Source organism: Aspergillus ochraceoroseus, assembly GCF_002846915.1.
Source record: "Aspergillus ochraceoroseus IBT 24754 chromosome Unknown P175scaffold_7, whole genome shotgun sequence".
NCBI lineage: Eukaryota > Fungi > Ascomycota > Eurotiomycetes > Eurotiales > Aspergillaceae > Aspergillus > Aspergillus ochraceoroseus.
Window position 1 is genome coordinate 1,139,065 of NW_024468482.1, and position 18,034 is coordinate 1,157,098.

The following is an 18,034-nucleotide window of genomic DNA, read 5'->3' on the forward strand; positions in this document are numbered from 1 at the left end:
CATTCGTTACTTGTCCACTTGATGACACCAGCAGAGCTTCTGGCTTCCGGTTGTTCTTGGGAAGCACTCCACGCCCGTTGCTCGCTTTTTCCATCATGGCACTGGATGGGCCTGATCCACAGAGCCTAAAATCATGGCAGGATGCTTTCCAGTACCCAATTCCGACCGTGCGTCGCGTGGAGCAGGAACTCCGCCGAGATGTCGCAAGCAACAAGGAGAAGTTACGGGCTTTTGTTGGGTATGTTGTGGTTGAATTAAGACTGTATTCTCAACTGCTAATAGAAATGGCACATTTAGCACACGGTATCGAGAGCTTGTCGGCACCGCTGAGACAATTGTGTCCATGAATCGCGAGATGGAGGAGGTGGATTCGACCTTGGCCGATATTGGACGAAGATGCAACCCACGATTGATGGGGAAGAAATATGCACATCTCAACCAGATAAATAGTGACATCAAAGACCAGGGTATGTGTTGTATTGGAGAAATCTAGACCCACTGGCTGATAATGGAGGTATAGATGTTACGAAGCGGGTGTTTGGGGCACAACTTGCGCTGCTCCATCGTTGTTCGATTTTAATGTCGAGGCTGTTGAGGAAACGTAGCTCACCGTTACTAATAGCAAAGCTGTTTGTCATTTCTCGTCCTATCCACAAGACACTTTCCGAACAAAAATCCGTACCGCCATTCCTGGAGATTCTCCGTAACCAGCTTGCATCTCTTAAGCGCTCGCTGCGGAACCGAATTAATAAACGGTTGGCCTCCGCCAAATCGACCGCTGAAGAGGTTATAGAGGCCCTGGCCGCTTATTGCCTTGCTACGAGTTCTTCCCTAGATGATGCCGTCGCCTACTACCACAAACTCCGCCTGGATGCTATCGGAAATCAGCTAGAACTAACCGATACGTCGGGTGAGAACATCTTGGCCGCGCTACGTCTCTATATCCAGACCCTTCAAATTTCGAAGACTCTTCTCTCTCGTCGCTTCTCAGATGTTCTCGGCAAGTTAAAGGTGCGACCTCTCTTGGCTGATCCTGAGATACGCAACCTAGATGATTTGGGACTTGACGTCCTAGGCCGTTGGGTGGCCGCAGACATTATCAATTTCACCCCTTGGATCAAACTCAATGAATTCTCCAAACAAGATGCAGAGCGAACTATTAAAAAATGGTCAAAGAGTGCCTTCGACAGCTTTGTGCACAATTGTCAGGCTACCCTTACCAAATGGGTGGATTTCTCAAAGTTGCTGCTACTACGTAAAGAAACGCTGGAGCTTTGGCTTCGTTCCTGGGGCTCTACCCCTGTCCACTCGGCTTTGCAAGTACTAGAAGGAATCCGGACCGTGTTTAACTCGCGTCTTACGGATATCCTATCGGACGATGTCAAGGCCTTAGATTCGTTTGGTCAGACAGTTGCGTCTGCAATATCGGGTTGGGATAAGGGGGAACATAGTGTTTCTCAGTCTCTCTGGGATGATGCGCTGGTCTCTCTTGACTACTCAAATGGTGGAGAAGCTTTTAAGGAATCTATCTCGGACAGGCTGCTTGGCCGGGACGAAGATACATCCGCGGTTTTCGAAAAATACAAAGACTGGCTTTGTTGCGTTGAAAACTTGAGAGAAGCCATCGACGGGCTGCGACAGATTCGATGGTCTGATGTCCTCGATGAAGCTACGGACGAGGACATTGATATAGATGTTGCAGCGATCCTAAGCGAAGATGATAGACAGCTTTTATGGGAAGCACTAGGGTTATCCGTTAAGAAGGCTTTGGATGCTCTGCAAACTTCGTTTAGCGAGACCTTCAAGCCTATCGAAGACTCTAAAGAAGGTGTTAAGGCGGCATTCTTGCTAAAACTCGTCAGGCTAGTTCGCAGGGATCTCCCGCGTGAGTTTGTGTCTAGCGACTTAGAACTCTCTAAAGAGATTGTGCCCCAACTCCAGGAATTGCTTGCCGCAGATGTGGTCACAAACACCCACCCCTTGACATTCGCAACTCCCTCGAAATATCAGTCTCGTCAAATTCCAGGAAGAAGCCTCTGGGAGGGTGAACCCGAGATTCCTATTCAACCATCGCCATCTACGTTCAAGTTCTTGCGCCGAATGGTAGGGTCCATGGACAGGTATGGCCCGGGACTTTGGGATACTGGCACCGTGTACGTTCTCGAAAGCATCCTCCAGAAGGAATTGGCCGACCGAGTCCGCTTCTTCATCGACGAACTAAAGTCGTCTACTATGGACAAGTCAGATTCTGGGGAAGAGGCATCCCCAGTTCAAAACGGAAACAACCTTTCCGCGACTGCGGCGAACAAGGAACAGCATTTGGACGATCTCAAGATGCAGCTCTATTTCGATACAGTATTCTTGAACTATGCCCTGGCAGGCAAAGATGCAAAACAAAACGAACTGTCAAATGTTGCCGAGCAGCTTCGAAATAGTCTTGGGTCTAATACCGAAAGGACGATCAAGACCATGGATCAAAAGGCACAAGAATACTGGCACCGCACACGATTGTTGTTTGGCTTATTGGCAGTTGATACTCAGTAGCCGAAACATGTAATCGCATCATGTAAATAATGTTAATTCTTATACACCGATTATGTATAATGAATGCTTCCAATTTCTGACCCTTTCCTAAGTTTCCGCGGGGAGAGCCTCACCGCTTACGTCACGTTTCCCAAAGTTGGCCGCGGGAAAAAAAGAAGTAACCTTCCGTGATACTCCTCCGGTAACCTCTTCTTCATCCATCTCAACTAACTAGTCCCTGGTCTCCTTCTTCCACGCAGGAAACCAACCCGGAACTCTCGCCATGGCGAACCCAAGGCTTCCATTCCTTTATCCAAATTTGATGCGAGCAGTTAAAGCCTGCGAACCATCCACGTATCGCTCCATCCGCATTCCGTCAAATGCCCGCCCACCGCGAGCCCCCTTTCACACCACTCCAAGACACGCCCAAGACACATACCAGCGAAGATATGGGCCTGCAGTAGAGCCAAATCTACCCCCTCCGTCCCGGCCGAAGGATGGTTCTGCCTCCCAGCAACCCCATAATCACTCTCCGGAGAACACCAGCAATGTTAGTTCCCCGCCGGAACAGCCTCCGCTACAGGACAGCCAGAATACCCAGAAAAGCGATCCCACCACGACTGCTTCCCAGCCAGATGACCAGAGTACGACCAAATCTGACGACAGCAAGAGTCTTGAGGAGCAGGAACCGCTGTTGGAGGAAGAGCCTATAGTCGAAATCCACGAAGACAAGCAAGAATCGACTTCGCCCGAGGAGCCCACCAGTGAAGAACAATATGCATCTCAACCATTGGGCGATAATCCCCTTGATGAAGTCCTCCATATGCCCTCTCCTACGTCCTATCTGACACCAACTGCTACCCTCAGCGAGAACCCTCCGCATATGGCCCCTCCCCCTTACATTCACCATTTCGACTCGTACACTCTCGTGCGTGATCTCGGCAACGGTGGTTTTTCCGACAAGCAATCGATCACAATTATGAAGGCGGTCCGGAAGATTCTCCAGAAAAATCTCGACTTTGCAAACCACAGCCTGACCTCCAAGTCTGATGTCGAGAATGAGTCATACCTTTTCCAAGCGGCTTGTTCGGAGCTTCAATCTTCACTCCAGACGGCGAGAAACGCTGAAACCCAGCACCAACGTGCGTCGCGCGCACATTTGGAACATGAGTCGGATATACTTTCCCAGAGGACGAATCAGGAGCTCGCCGGTCTAAAGGACGATATCAAAGGGATGTTCAACGACCACAAAATGGTAGTCCGGGAGCTCCAGCGAAGCATTGATACATCAGTCCAAGAACTCAATTATAAAATCACTGTGTCCTTGAACAGCGATAGTAAGAGCGAGATCGAGGGTCTACGTTGGATTCTCACGAGACGCGCTGCAATGGCTATTGCCATTAGTGCTTGTAGGTTATCCCTTGTTGCTTTTCTCATGAATCATACCCTCCCTAACTTACTCTTTTTTTTTTTTTTTTTCAGTTATGATCATTCTCTTCCTGAAATATCTTTCTGTTCAAAAGACCCAGAACAACGCCGCCAAGAAGGAAGAACCCCCCAAGGAGTCTAAGGAGACTCGCACAACATCAGATTTTGCCCCGCATGCTAAAGAATCTGTCCCCGCGGCCCATCTCAGCGAATCTTTGGGCTGAATGTATGTATATATACACCTTACCTATTCACACCACCCCTCTTTTCATTTTTCACCAACTGTATATTATCTGTCTTGCACTACATCAGCATTCTTTAGACTTTCCTTGGCTTTCATATGTCTTCAATTTTCCCTATAACACTTGTCTTAGGTAGGGGTTTTTTTTTTTTTTTTTCAACATAACCTCCTCAATTCGGGCGTTAATCAAGGTTCAATACCTCACTTCGATACCCTCTAGACAGTGACGCAAATAGATCTCAATTCTTCTGACTATAAAATCCCATTTTTCCATCGTGCTGCCTAAACATAATAATACTTAATCCTAGTTTATATGCAAAAAAAAAAAAAAAAACAAAAGGAAGACTCCATGCATAGGAAGCTAAGCAGCAAAAAATGGGGTTTTCTATTAAGAAACGAGGGAACGATGATGATGACATGAAGTGATATCAAATCAACTCTTGTAAAGATCACCCTGTGTACAGGTAAGTAAGTAGGTAGGTAGTAGTAGGTATATATGCAATAGCCCCTTCGTTGTTATCGTTATTCACAGCATCATACGTTGTTATCATCAAGCTTATACGTATCAATCAAGCCCACCACGACGCACGTAAATCAATCAAGTCAAATAAAGGAAGAAAGAAGCAAAAATGGTATAGAAAGGTAAGATTAAAACACAGAGTGTGAGTTCGAAAGTAAAGAAGAGGGGGGGGGAAAAGAAGAAGATAGAATCATCAAGATCGTCAGCCTGACACAGTGCTTAAATTAAAAATCGAATCTCAGAGCAATACTGGGCATGTTTTGTTGCTCAGCTGCTGCATGCTCACTATTCTTTCGGCCTCTGTTTGTGCCTGAGCTGATATCCACGCTGCGAAGGATCTCCTCAAGAAGAGTCTTTTGTTCGCCCTTCATGGTGGCTACCAGGGTGCGGAATACGGTTTGATCGGCCTTTGCGAGCTCGAGTAGATATCCGGCTGTTTCTTGATACACAGATTGGCCCTCGCGTTTGCCGCGCGCGAGGATGGCTGACATGACGAGGGAGATAGCTGTTGGCATCTCCCGCCCCGGGAAAGTGGCGTTGGTAACGCAAGAAACTAGGGTGCGTGCGACGACTGTTCTTGAATTTTCTAGGTCACTAGGAACATCTCCGGCTTCGTTTGGACAGCTAACTAGGAAAGCGATGAGTCGCGGCGTCAGGTATCTAGCGATCACTTCGTCCGTGGGCGATTTTGGATTGGGCGTTAAGAGGATAGAACGAATGCATCCTGCTGCAACGCTGGCGAGACCAACATCCTGGAGGCAGTCGAGGAGTTCGTTAAGAATCTGGGGGATCACCGGGTCATGAGGAGGAATGATATGGCCTCCAGTTGTTAGGAGAATAGTGATAGCCAGAAGCGTGTTCTTGGCACAGGGCAATGACGATTCAGACTCGCGACGTTGAGCAATCATCAGGGTCGTGAGGAAGCGAGTAAGGCACCCGCGTAACTGGCGTGACACAACAGTAAGGCTTTCCAAGTCCTCTGCTCCAACCTCATTTTGGTTGCTAATGCTTGCAATAAAATGCTTGAACGTTGGGAGGGCCTGGGGCACAACGTCTGCTTGGCATAAGCCCGTTGCAAGAATCGTACTGAAGATGTGCAGGATACATGCGTGGAGATCATTTCGAATGATAGACGGGAAGATCGAAGCAACATTAACAAGAGACGCGAGAGAGACGCGAATAAGCGCCAGGGCATCTTCGGATCCGACACTGAAACGTGCAAGGGTGGTAGACTCGCGGAGATTGGGTAGCAACCCTGCGAGCACCAAGATGATGCTCCTTGTCAATTCGAAGAGCTGCTCGATGTCATCTGAAAGATGATCACTGCGATCTTCACTTCCCTTCGCAGAGGGATGATCCAAGGCCAGATTTCGAGCTATCGCAACAATGACGTTCTGAACAGCTATTCCTTCAGTCAAGGCCAGCCGGTCAAGGCTGTCCATTGTTTCGGAGAAAATGGCATCCTGATAAATGGCATTGCCTGAGATAATTGGCCTTAAAATTCTCTTGAGGGCTTGAAGAATTTCCATCCTTTGGGGTGCTGAGGTGGACTGATCGACAAGGGCTTCAAAGGCCAACCCGAAAAGAACAAAGAAAAATGCAACAGGCTCGTCGCGATAGTTAATGTCGTGGCCCTTTCCTTGCTTCTCCCCGTTAGGAAGATCGTTATCGGGTTTCTCAGATTTGTCCTGCAATTCAGGATTTGACTTTCCATCCAGTGCATCGAAGACAAAGTCGATGTCTCTCTCTACCAAGCCAGCAATAGCATCAACTAGGCTCAGCCAGGAGTCTTGATAAAACTGGAAGATTGTTAGTTCTGCGCGGCAAAAGATAATCCAAGTATAGGGAGGGTTTACCTTGAGAAGGGTTTCCCGGTTAAGTGCGGCGTAAACTTCGTTCAAATTGCCATTCTCCGGGCCTGTACCGAGGCTGCCAGAGATATCTGGTTCGAAACGCAGTCGAGCGTATTCTTGAAGGGAAGAAAGCCACAAGGGTGTAAGCTTCATAAGGTAAGGCTGGACAACATCTGTGAGGTATTCATGCTCGATACTTGCAATCTGAAGACGCGCCCATGCTGCATAAAGAGCCATTTTAACCATCACTTGTGCATTCGAGTTTAGGCCTTTCAGATCCCCAATCTCAGTAGTGTCGGGGTTTTCTATAGGCGGTTAGCAGCAGGTACAGCTGTGTGAAAGTCACGCTATCACCAACCTGAGAAGTTCTCAAGTCCCAGGACCATCAACTTCAAAATCCTCCCCATACGCTCGACATTTGTCACAATTCCTGTCGCAATAAAGGTGGCAGATACATTGATCGCCTCTGACGCCAGCTCTGGTGAAGAATCCACAGCAAAGGCCGGGGTAAGCGCTGACCCGATTTGAGCCTGATATTGCTCAAGTAGCGAAGCTTCTGCGAAATCTGGATCTGGAGTTTTGCCAAACATCTGGAATGAACCATTAGCCATCACAGGCAGCCGAAGCGAAAAGATGATGAAAGCTTACCTTGAGAACTTGATCGATTATTTTGAGACCCCAGACGCGGAGCTCGATTACATTAGCAGTAGACGCCGAGAAGGCCATTCGGACAATATCCCCAACCTTTTGCTGGAGAGCAAGCTCTGCAGGGATTGTTTGATCTGGTAAAATGGCTTCTTGGACGAGGTCCAATAGTTCACTCAGACAGCTCATGACAAAGTTTCGTGTTTGCCATTTCAGCAGTTCTTGCCCAGACACAGCATCATTGGATCCCTCCCCCTGTCCCGCCCCCGCGATGGCAGATGCAAAGCCCGCAACCTCATCATCGGGGATGTCATTGGCCGAAGGTTTGATGGCTGACATAGGAGGTAATTCTTCAGTTTTCACTCGCGTCTTTGTCAAAGTGTTGTGGCATCGTTGAATCCAAAGTTCCGTCTCTGAAAGTGCCGTTTGCTGCAGCCAATCCTTGATCAAACTCCTTAAAATAGGGTTGTCAGGTGTATCGTCAAAAGCCAACCATATGTCGTCCTCCAGTGCAGGTGAAGCCGCATTGATGACGGCTGTTGCATCGCGCTTCATGAGGTTTGTCAAGCCACGAATAGCCACATCCTTCATCAAAGGATCATTGGCTGAAAGCTCATTCTGTAGGCGTCTAACGTATCCGGAGAAGTCCACATAGTTTGGGGCATAAAGGGAGAGATGATCCAAGCATCTAGAACTCTCAGTGACTAACGCTGGGTTTTCCTCTAGTTGAAATTGTCGGAGGAGCGTTAGGATCAGATTGCGTGTTTTCGTGATGTCTTGGAGATCTGGACCCAGGACGTTGATCAAAGAATCAACACAGCGGCTTATGACGACGGGTGTAAGGAATGACATCTCGATATTTGACGTAGCCAAGGTTTGAGCTTCCTCATTATGGCTATCCGCATTATAAAGCTGCGCTAACATTCCGAGGGTACTGGAAACAAATGGAGAGAATGTCAAACCAGCAGAATTTGCTACCCTTTCTAGCCCTCCAAGGGCCCAGAAATGGACAACTGGGTGCGGATCATTGCAAAGGGACATTAAGACACCAACAATTGTTTTAAGGTGCAGACCAGCTGCCATGCCGCCGATCTGGGAATGGATACAACCCAATGCAGCGGCACAGCCAGCACGGGCATTCGGCTCCCTATTCTCAACGATAGTATCAACTAGCCAATTAATTTGAGTATTGGTAAAGGTATTTCCAGAATTTTCGCATATCCGTCCAAGCGCTTCAACGCCGATTGTGCGAACAACTGGATCTGGATCCATGACGAATTTCTGAGATGGTTAGTTAAGACGCAGATACTGTTAATAAGGATGTAGGCGGCATACCCGAACAAGCTCTTGAAAGACTTTCTCCGTCGCCGGGCTAAGTTTCCCAGACGTAGAGCCATCCTCTTTGACAGCAACCTTTAGAACATGGAGGAGCGCTACAGAAATATTGACAACCATGGCTGCCTTGCGTCCAGGATTACGCTGCAGACTCGAGGAAGAAAGGAATGTTGCGATCTGCTCCACGCTGCTTTCTTGCACTTTCGGCGCATGCAACGGAATAGCCACGGAGAAAAGCTCAATGGCCGCATTGACAACCCCCGTAGGGTGAGGATCAGCATACAGACAGTCTCTTTGCCTTGCGCAATAAAGGAGAATCGAATCATGTTCGCTCGCCTGAGAAACGGGAAAGTTCAACTACAGCTGTTAGTTGTTTAATTCGATCGAAAAGTGTTCGTGGATTCCATTCCATGACTTACAGCATCATCAACCACTTGGTCCGCCGCATCAATTGCAGACCAAGCAGGACCGTTTTCACCCTCATGCTTGCCAGAAAGAGTCACGCGAACGTATTCTCTCGCGAGACCTGTTAGTCCAAATCCGAAATTGTCGCATAAGTCCCACAGATTCTCAAATTGTGCTGTCGATGCAGCAATGGAGCTCTCCAGCGGACGTAATTGGGTGGCATCTGGGTCAGCAAACGACGAAACCGCTAAAGTCAGGAGGCTTGACTGTGCAATCACGTCTGCATGACTAAGCGGGTGGGCATGGAGGAGCTTTGTAAAACATTGCAAAACACGCAGTCGGACCAGAGTCTCAATATCTTGTAATTTTAAAGTGGGATGCAGGCGCTGTGAGAGATCGGCCACAGACTTCTGTCGGGGTATCTCATCGAGAAACTCAACTGTGTTTTGTAGCATGGTGGCTATTCTTCGCGCTCCATCCGCAGTGATCAGTTTGCTGTTAAACTCTATGAAGACTAGCAATGCCCCTAAGGCGCATTCTCTAACATGTGTTAGGAAACTCATCTCCAGATATCCACGTTGAGCAGAGTTTTCTTTGCCCAGATGCGTTGGAAGAGCGTTCTTCCACAACAACATCAGCTGGGAGAGATGAATCTTCACAAAATTCGGGCCAAGTGGCATCAATCCACCGATTAGAATCCAGGCCACTTGAATCTGCGTGCTCGCGGCACGAAGCTCAGAGTTGCTACTTGTCTTCAAAAGATCGGTTGCTTGGGTGAACACCCTCGAGTATACTTCAACGGAGCCGTACAAAGGCTGCAGACGTGAGGTACTCAGCATTGCAGAGAGTCCATTTGCATAACCAACACATCGCCGTGACGATTGGCGTGGAGTAGACAATTGTCCAACCTCCCTGTTGAGGCTATTGAGGCAAATCGTGACACATGACAGGAGCTGGTGGGGACAAGCGAGGACAAAATTACGAAGGCAGTGCGCAGCGTGGATTTGAACAGTGTAGTTAGGGTGAGGGAGAACCTGGAGCAAAGCGTCACGACAGGTCTCGGCCAGAGACCCAAATGCAGAACCAAGCGACGTAATCAGGGAAGATAAAGCATCTAGGGCGCTTGTTAAGGTGTACTTGCTGGGTTCTTGACGCTCCTGGATGACCTGCGGGAAATCCTTTAGTACCTCATTTATCAACCACTTAGTGGCTGTCAGTTGGCTGTTTTCCCGGAGCAAGTCGCGACCGACTGTCTCTTCCAGGATACTTGCGACAGCCTTTCTGGTCATGAGCAGTCGAAATCGGTTATAGGTCACCGTTGGATGATTGAGAAGGTCGAACAAAAGATGGCGGGCAATCTGATCGTAGCGCTCCTCGACAATTTTGTCCCCTCCTAAGATCCGAAGAACATGCTTATAACAAACCGCAATCCCAGCCCGCGCACGGTTGGACGTCGTGCTTCGGAAATATTGAGAGGAAAGTTGGCGAAGCAGATCTGGAAGTAAGAAGAACAGGCGCGGCTCGGATTTCTTGGGGGCTGAGGATTCGGAAACCTCTGCCTCATCCTCATCATCTCCAGGTCTAGGTGCAGGCTTCTTTGACATTCTTTTAGCTTTCTTAGGCTTCGGAGCAGGTAGAATTCGAGAGTCCTTTGCGTGTAATTTTGTCAACGCGCGCGCTAGACAGACGGCCGCTGCGTGTCTGACCGGAGAAAGAGGGCTGTCGATAACCCTCCATATCAGAGTCTTCAAGTTCTCAAAGTCGTTAGCATTGTCGAAATATGGCGTCGTATGGATCAATTGTTCGAGGCAGCGGCAAGCATGGACCTGGACGAATGTGGATTTGTCCCCGGCAGCAGCATTGCGGGCTTGCTTCCAAATATCTCTCGCCGTTCCTTCATCTACTGGGACGCCTGTACCGCCGACCACCTTCCTCAAGATCGCAAAGATTGACCCACGGCAACCTGTATGATTACTCGATGGCTTCAGGAGTTTAATCAGGCTAGAAACAACTATGCCCGACTGTGCAAACACGCTCTCCCCGGCAGCAGCGAAAATATCTCCCAGGCAATGAGCCGCGGCGAACTTTGTCTTAAGATCTGCCTCATTTTTCCCAGCATTCAAAACGCCCAGCAGGTCAGCCACCGTCTCGAAAAGTATACCGCGATCTCCCTTGCTAAATATAGCTCCAAAGCATCGTCCTAGATTGTTGCGGATAACTCGTGTGATCGCCGGCGATGAGAGGGTGAGGACTTTAAACAACTCCTGTTTCAAGAATTTCTGTTGAGAGGATACCTGGGCTTTATCCAGGGCTGAAATATGCTGTACCAAGTCCGAGGTAAACGTTAGGAGATAAAGATCTTGCTGTTCGGAGGGCAGCGCATGGAGCTTGGTGATATCGAGCTCCGCACGAGGGGTCGCATTGTTACTATTATTGTCGGAAGAAGACCTGGCAATTTCCGATGAAGACATTGGTTTCGACTGTACCACCTAGGGTGTCTGTCTCCCATACGGTCCTCCAAAAGAAAAAGGCTGAACCAAAGACAAGAGAAAGATAGTGAAAGATAGCGATATATTTGTACTCTGGGATGAAATTCACATTCAAGCATGTGTCCAGCTGGACTTCATCACCGATGGGGCCCCTTAATATCCATGTGTCTGGGGGCGGCGACGGAGAAACTGTCGGACCGGCTCCGCATAACTCTGTACCTCGATCATGTCGCAAGGCGCATTTAAAACCCCTTGGGGGGTATCGTTTGTTTTCGTGATGGCATCGATAGTGAGCAAAAGACTCGTGCAGCAGCGAGTTCGCGCAAACCAGCTCGGATGTGATCTTCGTCGGACCTTTACAAGCTGCCCTTCTTGGTCCGCGGGACACAACCGGTGGTCGCAGATCAAACATGGCAAGGCAAAGAATGACAAAGCAAAGAGTAAGGAGAGGCAGATGGTCGCAAAGGAAATCAGCTCTGCTGTTCAGAGTAAGTGGCCCCGGCATCCTAGCTGCACCCTATCATCTCTGACAGATTCCCAGTGTGGGGACCCGATACCAAGTTCAACCCACGCCTTACCCTCGCCCTCTCAAACGCGAAGCGAGCTGGAATCCCGAAAATAGTAATTGAAGCGGCAATTGCCAGAGGTCAGGGCCTAAGTGTTACCGGAGAAGCTCTCGAGCAAGTCACCATTGAAGCTATCCTACCGCATTCCGTGGCAGCTGTGATTGAATGTCAAACAGAACAAAAAGCCCGTGTCTTGCAGGATGTCCGCCACGCCATCAAGGAGGCCGGTGGGACCGTCACACCAACCGCGTATCTCTTTGAGAAGAAAGGAAGGATCCTGTTTGAAAGAAAGGAAGGTGTCAATGCGGATGATTGCTTAGACCAGGCAATTGAAGCTGGTGCCACTGATATCACCGCGGATGAGAACGGCCGCATTCTGGTGTTCACTGAACCAACTGAGACAAAGAGTGTGGGCGAAGCACTCTCCAAGCAATCCGGGCTCGTAATTGAAGAACTAGAGATTGTCTGGGTCCCAAACAAAGACACATTGGTGGAAGTCAAAGATGAGACAGAGATACATGAACTAGAGGAGATAATGAGTACTCTGCGGGAGGAAACCAGTGTCCGGGATATATACCTGAACACGACCGATGCGCTCTAATGACTTCAATTGTATATTTCACCACTCAAGTGTATACTAGTTGCATCCTAAAAAATGTATTTATAGAGACATTAGATATGTCACAAGAATATAGAGCATATTGACATTGTAATTGCCGTGGTTATTTTGTCATTATCTAGCCTGCTATTCTTTACGAAGCGCCTTCATTGCGCTGCGCATTAAAATTCCAATTCCATTGCTTCCCGTCGCATCCAGCCAATCGAGCATCTGTACTCTGTAATCCTTCCAGGTCATTTTGATACCTCCTTTGCTCTCGAGGGCATTGAGAGCTTTCTGGGTCACGGGTTTGCTTAGCCTTGGCTGGGTTTCTCTGATATTATTTTCCCTCTCAATATCTGCAAAGCAAGAAGCAGACATATTGCACAGTGCGGGATGGTGACTCAAAGAGAACGCTGAAGTGATAGGGTATGAGAAAGCAGCATCAGAATTTCGTTTCCGGGAATTTTCATTCGTGTGGCGGATAAACTGAGTGAGTGTATTTATGGTGGGCGGGGGTATTAAGCAACCAAGAGCGTTCTGATCATCGCTGTTGAGGGCTCGGTTTCGCCATAAGAGGTTACAAATGTCCATAATGTATCCATTGAATTGTCCTACCAGCTGGGTAGGGTAGAGGTTATCCGTGGAATTCAGACTTTGGAGGACGTCTGAGGTCAGGGATGCTTCAAATGACGATTTATAGCTAGCAAGCACAAAGCTCATAATCGAAATGATGGAATTCACGGGGGTGAACACCAGGCCATAAACTGTGGGAGCGAGAGGTATAGTAAGTCGGATATTCCCATTTGTAGATGCATAGGAGAACAAGTCTGCTAAAGTGGAGTAGAATTCCACAATAGTCGATGTATTGTGTTTGAGATCATCAGACTCTAAAGGTTGGTGCGTGGGGCTTTCGAGGATTGACAAGGCCAGAATCTCAACATGCGGGATAAGACGACCGAGAGGCTGTGAGTTTTTAGGATCGAACGGCCGGGTCCTCAATGTTACGCCCCATTGGCGAATCAAAGCAGTGTAAAAGTCGAGCAAGATTGCTTTAGAAGAGACCGAGTCGCCCAGCAACGCAGCCTCTAGAGGGAGTAAGAAGTCATTACGGACAGAGTCAAAGTTATCAAGAGAGAGATATTCGAGCAGCTCAAGGATCTGCTCTCTATTATCGCTGCCATTCCACAACGGTAGATATGACCTTAAGAAAGAAATGAATGCCTCCGGGATGTCCTACAATATTATGAGTTTTCTGCGTTAAAAAAAAAGGGGGGGGGGGGGGGGGGGAAGCCATACCTTAATATAACGCACGTAACTAACCGCCAGAGTAAGCACATAACCTAGAGTTTCTACTCCCTCATCATCAAAATCTCGAGCGTATTCTAGCTGGTCACTTAGGAAGCTTCGCAGCCAGTCATCCAAGCGACGGTTTGCAACTTCCGGCTGAGCTAGAAAGAGATATTTCTGAGCCAAACGGTCTCCAATGGTAGATATTATCTGGTTGGGGAGCTCGATTTTTTCAAGCCTTTCGATGAAGTGATCAACGCCGCGAAGTTCCTCCAAGGACGTGCGATTGTATGCAACCCTTGATGTCTGCACATCAGGCACAATAACTTCCATCTTACTTCTCTTCACAGGTCCACGATGGACAACCTGAAAACTCGAAGACTGGGTCGTTTGAAGCCTCTCCAAATTCGTCTCCTGAAGTTGGCGTACATGGGTAGTCCATTCAGGATCCGGGTGCTTGAAGAACAGGCCCTTTCTACCCGCATCTCCCATTATGACATCGGGGCAGTAGTTCTTAAACACTCTAAGTAAGGTAACAAGCTCTCTATCATCACCACCTGAAGTGGCAATAAATTCCATTAGCGCTTGGATCCTGAAAGGCTTGACATGCTTGCGTCTCGTGGTGAAAGACAGAAGGTGGCATAAATATTTGCGCAGACTAATCATATCAAGATAATTGAAAAGCGCTGCATAGAGTTTCGACAGGTGAGATCTATCTTCCATGTTGTCATACACAAGTATCAGCCATCGCAAGAGCAAAACCTGCGTGGCAGGACTAGGCTTATTCTTGGTCGGACCGAGGCAGCAGACAACTTGAGTGACAAATTTAGACGGCACCCTATCCAATGGATACAGGTTTTTAACAAGGGTGGTGATTGTTCCCTGGTCCAGATGGTTGGTCTTTGTAAGGATGTTCAGCAGGCGCTCAAGCGCAGCCTGAGAAACTCCGCTCTCGTACGCGTTTTCAGCTATCTGTTTAGCCAATTTCCCAGCATCTGTATAGCGCTGGCGGGAAGGCACGAAAGCAACTATGGTTGATTGTCAGTGACTCCAAAAAAAAAAAAAAAGGCAATATCCTGAAGAATTGATCCATTGAGGGACATACCCGCTTCAAGATGCTTGATTGCATCCCACATGTTGCTTGGTCTCGCTTCATCTGCGCGTAGTCTGTTAGCCCAGGGTATTCAAAAACTTGTAGGGAACAAAACAACACAAACCTCTCTCAGTATCTGACGACATTTTGGATGATATCAGAAGGAGATTTTCGTCAACGTAAGCTGGATTTCCTTTACTTGCGAAAACGCAATTGCGCAAAAACAGGGTGCCTCATAACATCCAGAAACATAGATGAGTGTGGAGGAGAGGGGTCGCGTCGTCACAACTAGCTTGCACCAAAGAAAAATGCGATGTAAAATACAGACAGTACGAGCTATGCGATCAGGGTGATTGTGGATTCGAGTCAGAGCCAACAGGCGCGTTGTTTTTTATTGTTGTAGATAAATTTTGTTTCCGATGATTATCGAGCGCCGCAGCGGGAAGATTGTATCGTCGATAACTTAACCAAATTTGGCGACTACAATGGGTGGATTCCGAAGGCGCCTCGACAAATCTATACCAACACCGCACGCTCTCTTCGGGTCTACGCAATAATTTAGACATTAATTCTGGAAAGTTTAACATTCGGCATAGATTAAATTCAATTTCAGGAAAAGAGAGAGCATATTTATGCATCATGTTTAAATTATTTTCACCATCTCGACCCCTTTCTACAGTATAGCATTCCATGACAACATCATAGAAGATACTGAATCATGCGGGTATGGATATCACAATGAAACACGGGGAATATCCATTAGGAATTCTGGAGGGAAGAGGAGAGAGAGTTGTGAATCAAAGAGAGCAATGACAGGTCATCACTTCCTCTTTCGAGCAGAAGCTTCAGAGGTCTCTTTTCCGGATGCCTGGGAGACCTCTGCCTTTCCTTCCGCTTTTGTGGCCTCTTCTTCTGGTTCTGGTTCTTCTTCCTCGTCGCTATCGCCTCCCTGGCCAAACTCGTTGACACGATGGTAATCGACCTTGTACTTATAGCCCTGATAGAGCCAAATGAAGAATATAATATCATCTCGGAAGGTTGCAAGTCTGTGAAGCCAAGGCATCTTGACGGTAAATGCAAAGAGATCATCAATGAAGGTATTGAGGAACTTGTAAGTCAAGGCTTTTCCGGGCATATGAGCGACGGACTACATAATTCCGTTAGAGCGTTGTCAATCAAAATAGCGAAAAGTACGAACCTTTAGTCGGTAGTTGATGTACAAGCTAGGCACCATCATCAAAAATCCGTAGGCGTAGACACTGCCAACAAGAGTTTCAATGACATAAGAATACCACGACTTGTGGGTATTATACATCAAGCTGTACACGGCATATGCACCCAACAGGGGTACTGCAGCGATGTAGAGATAGCGGAATGCAATCTCATCATACTCCTGGGTTTTTTTCTCCGTCTCAGTGAGTTGATGCTTATCTTCAAAGACAATCACATAAGGCAGGAAGGAGTAAAAGGACCCAGCGGGGGGTGGGCGTAGGCGAACATCCACCGTCTTCGTGATCTTCCAAGCTTCCAGCAAGATTCCAAATCCTTGGCTACCAAGAATCATCCAGGAGGTGTTTTCGCTGTTATCCACGAGGTAAAGGAAAATGATGGTTTGCATAAAGACATTGGCCAAAATAGTACGGACGGATGTTCCAACCACGTCCTTCTTCTTACGCCAATGAGACTGCCCGAAAGATTGAAGGTTAGCTATGCGCCCAAATAAGTTCATCAGCTTCGCGGAGACATCCAGTGACCTACAATATCGTTCTTGAATGCCAATGTTTCGAAGACCATGTGAAGGATAGTGACCACGCCCGTGGTAGCCAACAACCAAATGTTCGTATCCAGGAGGACTTCCTTGATCATCTCAAATTCACTGCCGTCACCACCGCCTGGAGTAGAACCTCCGAATGCAGCTTGTCTAGCAGTGGCCTTAGCGCTGTCATCAACACTGGCCATCATGGAGAACTTCCAGTTCTGGAGGTTGTTAAGGGTGAAACGCAGGGGCATTGTCTGCACCGTAGAGTTCAATTGCGTCATGTGGCTCTTCAGCTGCCAGAAGGTGTTCAAGAAAACAATAGGGTAATACCACCCATTCTTTCCGGAGGCATCCCTAGCACCAGTCGCCTCTAATTGCGTATGATGTCGGACAGCGGGGTGAATCTGAGTGAACTTCTGGACCCCGGAATCGGGAATCAACGAAAGGGTGAAGTTGGGATGGTAGTAAGATGCGACCGATACTTGGGGAAGACCATCATCCTCTTCCTCCTCCATCTCATCGGAGCTGGCGAGGAGATTCTTAAGCTTCTTCGTCTTCCTCTTCGGCAAGTACTGGTTGAGAGGACGGAGAAAGTGAACAGCACTGTCAGTGCTGAAGTCCTTGGCCGTAGGATCCAGCTGATGTCCGCTCAACCCAACAAAGAAGTGAGCCCAGAGAGTTCCATTATTTTGGACCTCCTTGGGAATATCAATAACAGTATCCACTTCCCTAACGTCACTGTAGTTTCCGAGAACAAACTTCTTCTCCTCCATAACGAGAGACTTGGCAGGAAGCGATTTGAACGAAGGGAGAACAACAGATGGAGAAACATAGACTGTGATGTCCAACGGGCTTTCCGCGGGCCAAATGGGGGCAATCAGGTCAGGGATGTTGCTATAGCTTTCGATTTCGCTCCGAGCCGGGCGATCTGCAAAGGCAGGTATAGCGCCTGGTCCGGGGTTTGCACCGCTGCCGGGCGCTGCATTCTGCTTATTACCGAAGAACTGACTCATGGCGAACTGCGTGACGAGGAAGATGGCGACACCTTGGATGAGAGGCCGGAACATGGACGACTAGAGAGAGAGAGGGAGAGAGAGAGAAAGCAAAAGTTAGCTAACGGATGAGCCATGCTGGCAAAAGAGTTCAGACGCACGCCTTGCTCCGGCTCCTCTCTGCGTTGCCTTTGTTCAGGCATTATGGCCTGGTTGAAGGAAGAAAAGGTCGGGAGGTGCTAAAGGGGAGGAAGGAAAAGGCCACGGATGAGGGCCGCCGCGATGATGAGGTTACTA

General features: G+C 48.2%; 6 protein-coding genes across 6 annotated transcripts; 3 read left to right on the plus strand and 3 right to left on the minus strand.

Annotated features, from left to right (window-relative positions):
• The first annotated feature begins 39 nt into the window (after window positions 1-39).
• On the plus strand, window positions 40-2,615 carry P175DRAFT_0463777 (uncharacterized protein). Its single transcript, XM_040894825.1, has 3 exons — window positions 40-238; window positions 298-467; window positions 521-2,615. Exons 1-3 carry the CDS (start codon window positions 96-98, stop codon window positions 2,542-2,544), a joined length of 2,337 nt encoding a protein of 778 aa, XP_040750172.1. The 5' UTR covers window positions 40-95; the 3' UTR covers window positions 2,545-2,615.
• A 27-nt stretch (window positions 2,616-2,642) lies between these two features.
• P175DRAFT_0463781 (uncharacterized protein) lies at window positions 2,643-4,431 on the plus strand. Its single transcript, XM_040894826.1, has 2 exons — window positions 2,643-3,932; window positions 4,006-4,431. Exons 1-2 carry the CDS (start codon window positions 2,807-2,809, stop codon window positions 4,173-4,175), a joined length of 1,296 nt encoding a protein of 431 aa, XP_040750173.1. The 5' UTR covers window positions 2,643-2,806; the 3' UTR covers window positions 4,176-4,431.
• A 78-nt stretch (window positions 4,432-4,509) lies between these two features.
• On the minus strand, window positions 4,510-11,548 carry P175DRAFT_0559608 (AP-1 complex accessory protein LAA1). Its single transcript, XM_040900932.1, has 6 exons — window positions 8,965-11,548; window positions 8,546-8,902; window positions 7,214-8,491; window positions 6,924-7,155; window positions 6,569-6,870; window positions 4,510-6,511 (listed from the first exon to the last, which is right to left on the minus strand). Exons 1-6 carry the CDS (start codon window positions 11,419-11,421, stop codon window positions 4,937-4,939), a joined length of 6,201 nt encoding a protein of 2,066 aa, XP_040750174.1. The 5' UTR covers window positions 11,422-11,548; the 3' UTR covers window positions 4,510-4,936.
• Window positions 11,549-11,693: 145 nt separating this feature from the next.
• On the plus strand, window positions 11,694-12,696 carry P175DRAFT_0484304 (post-initiation translation factor DPC29). Its single transcript, XM_040895563.1, has 2 exons — window positions 11,694-11,927; window positions 11,981-12,696. Exons 1-2 carry the CDS (start codon window positions 11,717-11,719, stop codon window positions 12,604-12,606), a joined length of 837 nt encoding a protein of 278 aa, XP_040750175.1. The 5' UTR covers window positions 11,694-11,716; the 3' UTR covers window positions 12,607-12,696.
• Window positions 12,697-12,750: 54 nt separating this feature from the next.
• On the minus strand, window positions 12,751-15,132 carry P175DRAFT_0525558 (Mis6 domain protein; the record flags this gene model as incomplete). Its single annotated transcript, XM_040899419.1, has 4 exons — window positions 12,751-13,839; window positions 13,903-14,921; window positions 14,999-15,049; window positions 15,111-15,132. 4 exons carry the CDS (start codon window positions 15,130-15,132, stop codon window positions 12,751-12,753), a joined length of 2,181 nt encoding a protein of 726 aa, XP_040750176.1.
• Window positions 15,133-15,557: 425 nt separating this feature from the next.
• On the minus strand, window positions 15,558-17,983 carry P175DRAFT_0503590 (CLPTM1 family protein). The gene is made up of 3 exons (XM_040897661.1): window positions 16,745-17,983; window positions 16,185-16,670; window positions 15,558-16,133 (listed from the first exon to the last, which is right to left on the minus strand). The coding sequence occupies exons 1-3, from the start codon at window positions 17,810-17,812 to the stop codon at window positions 15,807-15,809; spliced, it is 1,881 nt and encodes a 626-aa protein (XP_040750177.1). The 5' UTR covers window positions 17,813-17,983; the 3' UTR covers window positions 15,558-15,806.
• Window positions 17,984-18,034: the final 51 nt, after the last annotated feature.

What these genes read in the sequence shown, in the direction of transcription:
- P175DRAFT_0463777 (XM_040894825.1), top strand. Translation starts at nt 96, where the DNA reads ATGGCACTGGATGGGCCTGATCCACAGAGCCTAAAATCATGGCAGGAT. An exon ending in AAGTTACGGGCTTTTGTTGG is followed by an intron (nt 239 to 297) that starts GTATGTTGTGGT and finishes TGGCACATTTAG; the next exon opens with CACACGGTATCGAGAGCTTG. An exon ending in TAGTGACATCAAAGACCAGG is followed by an intron (nt 468 to 520) that starts GTATGTGTTGTA and finishes ATGGAGGTATAG; the next exon opens with ATGTTACGAAGCGGGTGTTT.
- P175DRAFT_0463781 (XM_040894826.1), top strand. Translation starts at nt 2,807, where the DNA reads ATGGCGAACCCAAGGCTTCCATTCCTTTATCCAAATTTGATGCGAGCA. An exon ending in GGCTATTGCCATTAGTGCTT is followed by an intron (nt 3,933 to 4,005) that starts GTAGGTTATCCC and finishes TTTTTTTTTCAG; the next exon opens with TTATGATCATTCTCTTCCTG.
- P175DRAFT_0559608 (XM_040900932.1), bottom strand. Translation starts at nt 11,421, where the DNA reads ATGTCTTCATCGGAAATTGCCAGGTCTTCTTCCGACAATAATAGTAAC. An exon ending in TAATCGATCAAGTTCTCAAG is followed by an intron (nt 7,156 to 7,213) that starts GTAAGCTTTCAT and finishes GGTTCATTCCAG; the next exon opens with ATGTTTGGCAAAACTCCAGA. An exon ending in GGGACTTGAGAACTTCTCAG is followed by an intron (nt 6,871 to 6,923) that starts GTTGGTGATAGC and finishes AACCGCCTATAG; the next exon opens with AAAACCCCGACACTACTGAG.
- P175DRAFT_0484304 (XM_040895563.1), top strand. Translation starts at nt 11,717, where the DNA reads ATGGCATCGATAGTGAGCAAAAGACTCGTGCAGCAGCGAGTTCGCGCA. An exon ending in AATCAGCTCTGCTGTTCAGA is followed by an intron (nt 11,928 to 11,980) that starts GTAAGTGGCCCC and finishes ACAGATTCCCAG; the next exon opens with TGTGGGGACCCGATACCAAG.
- P175DRAFT_0503590 (XM_040897661.1), bottom strand. Translation starts at nt 17,812, where the DNA reads ATGTTCCGGCCTCTCATCCAAGGTGTCGCCATCTTCCTCGTCACGCAG. An exon ending in TGGCATTCAAGAACGATATT is followed by an intron (nt 16,671 to 16,744) that starts GTAGGTCACTGG and finishes TCTTTCGGGCAG; the next exon opens with TCTCATTGGCGTAAGAAGAA. An exon ending in ACATCAACTACCGACTAAAG is followed by an intron (nt 16,134 to 16,184) that starts GTTCGTACTTTT and finishes GGAATTATGTAG; the next exon opens with TCCGTCGCTCATATGCCCGG.